General features: G+C 36.3%; 1 protein-coding gene across 8 annotated transcripts in view; it reads left to right on the forward strand.

Annotated features, from left to right (window-relative positions):
• Nucleotides 1-12055, forward strand: part of LOC139145376 (calcium/calmodulin-dependent protein kinase kinase 2-like) — a 118194-nt gene that overhangs the window by 41635 nt on the left and 64504 nt on the right. For 4 of the 8 annotated variants that reach the window (XM_070716500.1, XM_070716497.1, XM_070716498.1 and 1 more), the window contains one exon: nucleotides 2501-2660. The exons of 3 other annotated variants lie outside the window; for them this stretch is intronic. In XM_070716500.1, coding sequence (XP_070572601.1) covers nucleotides 2651-2660 — 10 coding nt within the window. In that variant the 5' untranslated portion in view covers nucleotides 2501-2650. Of the gene's footprint in view, nucleotides 1-2500; nucleotides 2661-9432; nucleotides 9501-12055 lie in introns of those variants that run through there. One more of the 8 variants, XM_070716499.1, reaches the window with a different exon arrangement.

The following is a 12055-nucleotide window of genomic DNA, read 5'->3' on the forward strand; positions in this document are numbered from 1 at the left end:
GATTTAACATAATTGAAAGTCATTAAGCATTTTTACTTCATTGAACTCTTAATTTGCATATTTAATGAACTTTTGAAATTAGGGATATTTATTTGAATAGACTTGACCAAAATTGATGAAACTTGCTATGTACATTGAAGATACTATGATATAACATTGTTGAAAGTCATTGAGCATTTTCACTTCAGCCAAATACTTATTTGCATATTTAATAACTTTCCAAATTAGATATATAAATCTGAATGGACTTTACCAAAATTGATGAAACTTGCTATGTACATTGAAGATACTATGATATAACAATGTTGAAAGTCATTAAGCAGTTTTACTTCATCAAATTCCTTATTTCCATATTTAATGAAATTCAGTAATTAGGGATATATATCTGAATTGATTCGACCGAAGTTGATGAATCTTGCAACATATATTGAAGATACTATAAAACAACATTACTAAAAGTCATGAAACTTTTTTACTTCAACCAATTCCTAATTTGCATATAAAATTAACTTTTAGACTAATTAGGGATATTTATCTGTATTGACTAGACCAAATTTGACAAAACTTACTATGAACATTAAAGATACTATCGATTCCGTATTTGCAAATTTAATGAATTTTCCTAATTAAGGATATTTATCTGTCTTGACTAGACCAAAGTTGTCGAACTGCTTTGTACATTAAAGATAGTATGATACGACATTAGTGAAAGTCATTTAACATTTTTACTTCAGCCAATTCCTAATTTGCATATTTAATGAGAACATTTCAGTCAATTCCTGATTTGCATATTTTAATGAACTTTCCTGATTGGAGATATATACTCGGATTTAGAATTAATCTGTGGTGAATATTATTCACTATGTTGATCATAACACTTCAAATGAAGTTGCAATCATGTGGCAAAGGTTCAAATTTACACATAACTGTAACATATAATTAAACACGTGAGCATTTTCAGTTCATATCTGGTATTACACTGCTGTCATTTGTGTTCTGCAGAATGGCCATTTTCATAAAATATGATGCTATTCTTGTTTACCTTGTATGATTAGCACAATGATACTGATACTGAGTTTCCATCTAGAGAGGGGATGGGTGATCCCCCCTCTGTTGACATGTTGGCACCCCCGTAGTAATTTGTCAAGGGGGGGACCAGGCCCCATGAAATGTGTGCCAGTCACACCTTAGAGATACAAGGAGAACACATGAACTGGTGAAATCCCCCTAAATTATCTGGTAAAGGGGAAAATCCCCCCTGTTGATGCCATCCTGGATAAAACATTGCTGATACAATGTACATACACTGTATAGAAATGATCAGTGGGGCACAGTGGCAATATAATGCACTATGAAAGAGACTGATGGTGTTAGAAGTCTTCTTGTAACATGGTAACTGTGTTCTGAAAATGCCATGAATCAGTGGAGAATCTAAGCACATAGACTTTGCTCTGGAAAGTTACATGATGTTGTGTAGTGTTATGTAATGGCCTTGTGCATTTGTTTCATTGTATGTTGTAAGTCAAAACAGGAAAAAAATTTGATCCAGATTGATTGCTGTGAATATCACAGCCACATTGCATCATGGGAATTGAGTGCTTTGGGGGAAGGGGTAGGATATGTCTCATTAACAACAACAAGTAGCAAAACAAATCTTGCTTGCAAATGAATATTGCTCCAATCTATCCCAATAAACGCTATAACAACAACAAAAAGATGGTAAACAATAATAATCAGCTGACCCTCTGATGCAGAAATTCAATAAATGCACTTCACATTCATACTACATGTATTTAAATTCAGTCGTTTATGAAAGAATATTTTATTGTTATACATTAATAAACATTAAAACACCACACTTTCAAACTTTTTCTGACTCATGCACTATATATACATGCCCCCCAGCTGACACTCATGGGGGTAAGCATGGAGCTGTAACCAAGTAGGGGGTGTGAGAGGAAAACACCCCATGTGATATTCCTTAAATAGTAACACAATTCACAGGGCCATCAGATGATGTCTTGTGGTCATACAAGACACAAAAACATTTGAAACTAATTTCTTTCAAAGCTTCCATGTCTTTCTTCTGCTCTTTAATCACCATTCTATTTTGTATGTTTGGAATCTGTATGGTAAGGAGATAATCAGTGTGTGTCATCATTGGGTGTTAAAGAGACAATATTCAAAGTGTAATTCTTCATTGATTATTGCTGTAAGATCATTTCTTGGCATACAGCTTTACCAACATGCATGACTATGCTGATGTGTTTGGCTATTAATAATCATAGACAGAGTTGTTTAGGCCATTGTTGAATTGAAGTCAGCGTAATTGCAGTATACTAGTATGCAATATTTACACAATGTATCATGGGTATGTTCATAACCATTTTAATAATCTTCACCATTCATAAACATTGTCATCACCCATGCTCTAAGGTGCAGCATTATAATTTTTTAAGGGGCTGACTGGTTTTTTGCATATGTCTCATTTGAACTTCAGGTCATCCGCAATGATCCTGCCCTCTTGGCAAGTATCGCCACGGTGACGTGCGTCGTTAAGCCCGCTGCCTCGGCATCTTTTGCTCCATCGCTATCATCATCATCTTCATTCATCTCAGTATCTCAGGGCAACAGAAGTAAGAGATCCACCATGGGGATAGGTAAGTCACTTTTCCTCTCTAAAAATGAAATTTACTGCATTTGTGTTGTTTAATTGCTATCTCATGAAGTGCTCAAGAAGGGAAACAGCCATTTTGATCTCATCCATTGCCAACAGCTGTGCAGCTCACTGAAAGATATAAAGATGTCTCATACTGGTTGATTCCATTTAACAGTTTTTCCAGGCAGAACTGTTCAGCTGTTTCCTGCACAGCTGATGATTTTATTTGCCACTTTTTCAGCTGCTTGGAAAATACTCTATAGTATGATTTCCTTTCATACAAAACTTCTCTGTCAGAGGTTTCATCAATGAAACTCATGACTCAAGTGTTTCGTTGATGAAATCATGGGTGTTTCATTGACAGAACTACTTTTAATTCACGTACCTGTCATTGAAAGCTCATTGATGAAACTATATACCACTGTTCAATGAAATTTTGCAATGATGTAATGTAATGTAATTCATGAAAGTATTCCTCAAAATGTTACATCACCAAAATCATTCTGAAAGATGTGTCATTGACCACACTTACTCTGGCTAGTTTGTACATATGTCATTGATAAACTGCGTCATTAACCCTTTCGTTACCATGTTTTGGTCCAAACCCATTGTTATCCATGGTGATTGTTGACCTATTTATTGGGAATCAAAGTTAACAATTACGCGTACCGAGGTAAATTTTTCATGTAAACAAATCTACTCCGTGGAAACTATCGGGCTAGTTTTCATGCTGCGATATTCCATGCCAACCTTCAGGGTGTTTTGAAACATCTAACCACTGGCAGATAATTCTCATGGTATTGCCAGTTTGATCTCTGATGTCAGTAAACTAGTAGCATTGCATTTGACAGTTATCACCTGCAGTTTTATGTATGGAGAAACTGCACACCTTCTGTGGAATTTCAGATTTGTGAATGGTAGCATACTGCAATTGTGCCATGTTAGCCACCCTGTTAGCCACCAAGCTCATGTATCACTGACTCAAGCAAGTTCCCGTCTGACTCTGGAAACTTTGACATGTTGCTTTCCAGTATATCAGTATAGGACTGACTGAAGGAATTCCCAAATCAGAAATGTCATTTGCGAGAGGACTCTGTGGGCTGCTGGCAATGACATCTTATTAGTTGCAGTGATAGTGTTAAAGGATACCTGTGTACAAAATAAAATGGGGAAATAAAAAAACAAAACAAAAACAAATATTGACTCAACATCATTTTCACCTTTCTGAATACTGATTCATATTTTGCATAAAATGGTAGCTTAAACAAGAAGAACAGTAACAACAACAACAACAACAACAACAACATAGTAACAATAATAATAATAATAGTAATAGTAACAAAGTGGATAACATAACAGTATGATAGCTGTCAATATCACTCAAGGCGTTGAACAGGAAACTGATAAACAAATCACACAAGCTCAAATGGTGTATAAGTTCAGATTTTATGGCATTGTTACTCAGGGACAAAGCAAGGTAGATATGCGTGACAACAAAACTGAAAAGATACTGTGCAAACAGGTGTCTGTGAGTAAAGAATTCAATTATATCAGGTCATAAAGACGGACTCTTTTCAAACTCATTTCCCAGTTGGAAATATCTCAAAGTCATTCACTTCACATTCAGACTGTATCAACGAAGATGATATTGGTGTTTCATTATATTAAAAAATGTCAGTGTGATTCAAGGGACACGTAATTGCTGTATCAATGAAAATTTTACCATGGTAACTTTTGGTTGGTATTGAAAATGTCTTTATTTTGTGAAGCATATAATGATATACCAAAACTTTAAGGTTGTTAGTCCCACGGACACCGTCCGGGGGGACTTATAGGTTTGGTCATGTCCGTGCGTGCGTCCGTGCGTGCGTCCGTCCGTGCGTGCGTCCGTCCGTCCGTCCGTTCACGCAGATATCTCTGAGATGCCTGGAGCGATTTCATTCAAACTTGATACAAGGATTACTTCATATGGCATACAGATGCACGTCAATTTGTTTGTGATACGATCCAATATGGCCGCCAGGCGGCCATTTTATTACAATTTTTCATGTACAGAGCCATAACTCAGGCATGTTCCAACCGATTTTATTCAAAGTTGGTACAAGGACATTGACCAATGTCATACAGATGCACGTCAATTTGTTTTGTGATACGATCCAATATGGCCGCCAGGCGGCCATTTTATTACGATTTTTCATGTACAGAGCCATTACTCAGGCATGTTTCGACCGATTTTATTCAGAGTTGGTACAAGGACATTGACCAATGTCATAGATATGCACATCAATTTGTTTTGTGATACGATCCAATATGGCCGCCAGGCGGCCATTTTATTACGATTTTTTCATGTACAGAGCCATTACTCAGGCATGTTTTGACCGATTTTATTCAGAGTTGGTACAAGGACATTGACCAATGTCATAGATATGCATGTCAATTTGTTTTGTGATACGATCCAATATGGCCGCCAGGCGGCCATTTTATTACGATTTTTTCATGTACAGAGCCATAACTCAGGCACGTTTCAACCGATTTTATTCAAAGTTGGTACAAGCTTATTGACGAATGTCATAGCTGTGCACGGCAATTTGTTTTGTGATACGATCCAAAATGGCCGCTGTGCAGCCATTTTATTACGATTTTTTCATGTACAGAGCCATAACTCAGGCATATCTCAACCGATTTTATTCAAAGTTGGTACAAGGACATTGACCTATGTCATACATATGCACGTCAATCTGTTTTGTGATACGATCCAATATGGCCGCAAGGCGGCCATTTTATTACGATTTTTTCATGTACAGAGCCATTTCTCAGGCATATCCGCATGTTTTGACCATTTTATTCAAAGTTGGTACAAGGACATCGACCAATATCATAGCTATGCATATCAATTTGTTTTGTGATGCGATCCAATATGGCCGCTGTGCGACCATTTTGTTACGATTTTTTTCATGTCCTGAACCATAACTCAGACATGTATCATGCGAATTCATTCAAAAGTATTTTATCACAGACCTAATGAAGAGGACTCTATCCTCTTTGAGGACCTTTAATCAAAATACTGATTAACAAGTGGGGACTGTGTCATCAACGATGACTTGTTCTTCAAAGTCTGTGCATGTCAGCATTGACTGCTCTTTTACAATTTATTTTTGCAATATATAAGCTGATAATGTGTCTGACAAAACTGTATAAAATACTGATAGCTTTTTGTGAAGGATTGATAAACAGTGCACTGTGTCTGAAATTGGATCAGTAAAACTTGTTTACATGTACATGTCTGACATGAATGTTGAAACAGAGACGATGCAAATACACATTACAAAGACATGATTGCAAAGATATGCTAGTTTACTACTCATTGTGGGAGAGAAATTCATGCAGATATATATAGGTTAAAGCAAAAATTATTGGCAAAAAATGTGCCTTTATATTAAACAGGAGAAAATATATTTGATTTGTTGAATACCATAGCTTAAATTATACTGTACTGCCAAAGCGCTGTATACTATAGAAATAACGGGCGACGCGCTGACCATTAACGTTTATTTGTGGGCAAGGGCGAGAGGAAAGCCAAAAATTAACGGGCGAGGCTTGCCGAGCCCGTTAATTTTTGGCTTTCCTCTCGCCCTTGCCCACAAATAAACGTTAATGGTCAGAGCGGAGTCTGTTATTTCCATTATATTATCAGCGAACCCAAAAAAACCGTCAAAATTTCCAAAATTTCAGGAGCGAACGACAACTGGGCCCCAGAAACTGAGCATTACGCGACGCACTGTCACGCGCGCTGAAAAAATTGGCAAATCCGGAGATGTTTTCAGAAAAAACATCTCAACTTGACCTACAAGTGCTCCATTTTATTTTGTGATTGATTATGATTTACGTTTGAGCTGTAAAGTTACGATATTTTGAGTTGTTAATCTTATTATTCATATTCACGGGCATGTAAACAAACCATTACTGTATATTTGGGTCAGTCACATGGTTCAGCTCGACCAATCAAAATGCTACGGGCAGGGCATGGTAATATAATGTGTACCAACATATGTCACTGCTTGCTTGCTCAATGTGTAATGTGTATATATGTATGTTGATATACTTGCAGGACCTAAAAAGTTTATATTTGAACCCAGTGCTCAGACTCTGATGATCCTTACCTCTTCTATCTGTAACTCTTGATGTGTTTTGCATTAGTTTATGTTCTGTGTGCAAAATTCAGATTTACATTCTACTCATGGAACCGTGTCAAAATACCTATTGTCAACACAGCTTGTATGTGTATAATAATACCCAATGCCACCGGTACTGCTTAGATCTGAAATTTAGTCAGGACTGAAATGCATTCATCAACAGTAAAATATCACATTAACTTGTACCAGAGTGCCTTGTATCAGCAAAGCTATATTATTTCAACCTACTTTATTGAGCAGATTAAACAAGACGTCTGCCTGTTGTAAAGAACAAAAAAAATGACAATATCATCAAGAGTTACAGCTGTTGTCCCTTCAATGTTTGTTTGACAGATTTATATTTTTACCGTTGACATTTCCTTTTCATGCCAATAAATTGGAGAATTAATTCAGATCTGTTGCATGGAAAGGCATCCATATCATTGGCAAATCACTGTTGCATTGATACTTTTCTGTCACAGAATAAATGCAAACACATTCTGGAAGTTTCTCAAAACATTGGCCACAGTTGTTAAAACCAAAAACAATGGTTACAGAGCATACTGTAAAGAAAATCATTAAACTATAGCAACAGACCATAGGGCATTTGGAACTTGACAACAGGAATAGAAGCAATTGCAACTTGACAACAGCAATAGCTCCAGAATCTTATGTCCTTAAAATTTCCAACCACAAAAACATACTTTAAAATCCCTACATGTACCTCAAACCTTTTTATAAATGAGACCATATGACTCAACTGAAGTTGGACAACTTCAACAGTCCTACAGCTCAATGAAGGTCTTTGGCAGCACGATGGCAGAAACCATAGCAACAGGCGGTACCATCCATCACATGCCCTCAGCACAGTCCATGTAGCCGACAATGAGATGCAAATGATATGCGGTCAAGGTCTCCTCAACTAACTTTCAGCTGCTTCTTCACTTTCTACTATTTTTTTAGTATTTTTTACAAAGGCACAGACTTATTCTACCTGCAACTTAAAACTGATAGTGATTTTGTAGCTCATTCTTTACTATTTTTCATAGTTTTGGCAGCCGGTAACACACACTTCGTGTTCGTGTCGGCTACATGGACGATCTGCCCCACATGCCCTCAGCAAACTGGCTGCAGCATTAAGACTCAAGAGAAAGACAGCTAGCACACCCATTGATTGGCTGGATTCAACCATTCAAAAAGTATGAAAGACTCCCAAAACTGTTAATTATCAAAAGAAGCAATATTCAGTGAGAACTTTTAGTGAGTTTAATTCCATATAGAATAGATGCACAACGTATCAGTTTTGGATTGCATTGGGAAATTTCAAGAATTGCTATTAGATTTATGATAAATAAATATTTATGATTAGACTTTGTGCATGCACTATCACGCAATCTATGCTAATTAGGTAAGCCAGAGAAAGGTAAAGTGTAATATTTCAAAATCAGTTGTTTGTAGTGGAATTTGTTTTCTCATTCTTTCTTCACCTTCAAATTGTGATTATATCAGTGACGTGCTTCTGTGTGCAATTCTTCGGGAAACAATTATCATCGAAATAAATGATACAGAAAAAAAAAATCACTTAATGTCACGTGGAGTGATTGTCCATAATGAATGACTTGGATCAGAATAATCAAACATCAATAATGAAAATCAATTATTCACAATTTGTGACTGCATAAATGGACAGTTATGTAACCAGATAGCAACCCGCCCCGAGTGTTTGTGCAATGATACTCCGCAATTCAACTATTACACAATTTTATAGCTTCCATATTGGAGACACTCCAAATTTCAAAATTCATGGTTCCACAATCAGAATTTATGAAAGCTTGACCTGTGCCGATGAAAGTAGGGTGAGTTTTAAATTGTTATTTTTTTTTAAATACTTCCTTTAATAGTTTTCCCATTTTCTGAGAATACACGTTGTCATAATGATGAATGGTGGCACACTGTTCTTGGAAATACCATTACTGTACTGCAGGTAAATTTCAGGTTTTACCAACTGGGTATGCTGGTGATTCAGAATGTGTTACCAGTTTTAAATAGTTTCTTCACTTTCTTGCAACATATTACACAATTTTTGTTCATCAGAATTCTAATTATCCTGAATGTTTGAAAAAATGTATAATACTGCAGTGTATTGTGCATAATTGCACTGGTATGTTAGGTTTCTGTAAAAACAGAAAAGGAATGCTCTTTTTATAGAGGGGAATTTTGCTTTTTGTGATAACAAGACTTGTAAGTGTCATGAAAAAAAGCTGAAATGCAATAGTTTGCCTGTGCCTTTTGTACCTCAAACGTGTCTCAGGCAGATAACCTGAAGGCCTGTGCCTGGTCGTCATGGTGATTTTTTTAGCTAAGGATATTGATGAAATTCATCCCTCACTTCAGACAATTTTAATAATTAAGGACACTAGTTTTCATCGAAATTAATATTTCAAGTTATTCAGAGAAAGTCAATCTGCATGAGATATATTGTGCTGTGCGTTGGAGAAGTCAGGAAAAGTTGAAGAGTGGTCTACTGCCCTCTCGTGGTCAAAAAGAGAAAGGAGAAGCATCTGTATATATCTATCATATTTTTTTGCCAAGTTTATCAGTGTGTTCGATGTTGATGGTAGCAGAAACAAGCATGTTTCGGCCCCGGCTTCCGAGTATACCTGAAACAGGTAGGATGCTACATCTTCCTCTAAGCTGACAGCAAACATTCATGTCTGTACAGACCATTTCCAGACCAGTGGGTTGAAATTGCAACCAATCTGTCTGATAGCTTTGGGATGACTGAAGGGTTTAGATTTCATATATTTGGCACCTGTTGCCAAGTCTGCTGGGAATCGTTGAAACCTGTTCCGTAAATGTTTTGGATGGTATCCCATTTAATTTGCCATTATCTTAGAGGGAAATGAAAATCTGTTATAACAAATTTAGTGCCAAGGTCCATTTTTGTCACCTTTATAAAACCTAACCTAGACAATCTTTTTGAGATACCCTCCAAATTTTGATGCAAAATTGTAGCCAATAAAAAATCTTGTCCCTTTGGTCCAAAATTACCAGAAAATTCATGAAAATTTCTGAAATGTTGCATTAAAATGTTGGTGAGAAAAATTATAGCTCTGACAGGGCGAAGTGTGAAGATGCACTGATTTTTTTTACGTTAATTATAAAATATTTTTGTCTCATATAAAAATCATTATACATAATTATATGCCTGCAGTGATAGTATGTGATTGTTTAATATAGCAATTGATTGTTTAGACGTCATTTGACCTTGAAATATCAAGTTCAATGCCTGCAGTGATATCAACAGTATAGTATTGAGGGACATGGATTAAATGGATGACTATATACCTTATGCAGGCACAGTGCATGAAGTTATTATGGGAAGATATAAATACATCATTGGATAAGTTGGAAACGATATAATACTGTGGCTACGGAAAAGGGTAAACATGGAATATTTATGAGGGACCACGGAATCAGAGCACACGAGAGTTTGTAAAGTGATAGTACCATGGGGGCTTTGCTGTTCATTGTAATTGCAAATCTTAATTCAAGAAATACTCAGCCATTCACATGGTAATCCCCGGATGATTTCTGTGATACTGTGCATTGTGCGGAACCGTGATGTCATTTTTGCGGACAAGGAAATTACTGTGTGGCGTGTTCGTGATTACACACACGATCTTGATGGTGCCTCTCTAACCATTCAGATAGCCGGGCTTTATCTGATTGAATGATGTTGCTGGTATATGTCAGTATACAAAAGGATCCCAAAAGCAAATATGCTTCCCATTGAAAGAGTAAATATTTTTGGATTTTTTTAAAAGGAAATGCAAAGATTCATATTTTGTCTGCTGGGATCAAATTAATTCTGTGCACCAATGGCAGCAATTTTTTACAAAATGCTGTATAATCAAGCACTGCATGTAGCAAAACTGTGGTTGTTCTGTGGGGAGAAATTTAAATACATGGTTATTGAAATTCTGGGTGTCATAGTCTTGTGAACAAAAAATTTCATCTTGGCAGAATTGTTTCATTTTGAAAAAATTGGTCTACTGGAATGACAGAGAATGTTCTATTCGGTGGAACTCATAACTGCTGTCTAATTTTGAAATATTGCAGGAACTACCAGTATATCACACTTCTACTGTGTATATTTCAGCGGGCACTGGGGATCTGAAAGATAAAAAAATGGATATGTTATTGATCTTAGATACCACAGTGCACACTGCATGGTGTAAATTCTAGTTCCCGACTATCTCACTCTTGAAAGTGAGCTACTGTGTTTGCGTAAGGCAATCAAAATTGAAAATGTCTCGCAGCATGAATTTAAAAAAAGAAGAGCGAGAGAGCAACAGTGACTGGTAGTTACTCTGTTTGCTGTCGTGAAATTCACGATTTGTATTTTCATGGGATTAGTTTTCTTCAGCAGGCAATGAATGGATACCTGTCAAAGAAACAAGAAAGAAAAGGACACACATGCACACACACACACAAAGCAGTAGCTGGGACTGCTCACAGCCTGTACTAACACATCTGCTTTGTTCACATTTATCAGCTCATATCACTGATTATATTTGTGGAGCCGGGCGTACAATTCCCCGTTAATTGTTTAATCATAATATCAGGTAGTAATTTTAGCACAGCGGAGACTAGATGAAATCATATCAGAATGGCATCCCTACCACAGTGCAACACTGAAACGGGGGTTTTGTCATCGCAGAACAGGAGTACATGGATGAGTGTTCCAATTCAATAAAACAAAAAATAATAAAATTAGCATATACAAAGTTCAACAGGTGGCCATATTGCTTATACCCTAACATTGTTGATTTTTATCATTAATATTTCTAATATGTCTTGTGAAAACTTAAAACTTCATAAATGGTGATATTAAACACAGCTGATAAATAAAGATGTATTCAAGATTTCCGTGGAGACCAGAAGTCATTTTATACACACAAACAGTCTGTTTTAACTTTATATGCACTGAAAACCAGGTCAATTGACATTCACAACATGTTTTTTGCTTACCTAAATGTTAAGGCATAGTCATAAAAATAGCACATTTGTCGTTTTTTCTAGTCTGAGGCAAATTCAATCTTTTATCCCCTGCTATCTCTGTCATTAAAGTAACGTTAGACATACGAGACATGGGTTTTTATATTTCCCTTGTATTTTTATATGTCCACACTTCATATAAATGCTGGTACATTGATTGATA

Source organism: Ptychodera flava, chromosome 12 (genome assembly GCF_041260155.1).
Source record: "Ptychodera flava strain L36383 chromosome 12, AS_Pfla_20210202, whole genome shotgun sequence".
In the NCBI taxonomy this organism is placed as follows: domain Eukaryota; kingdom Metazoa; phylum Hemichordata; class Enteropneusta; family Ptychoderidae; genus Ptychodera; species Ptychodera flava.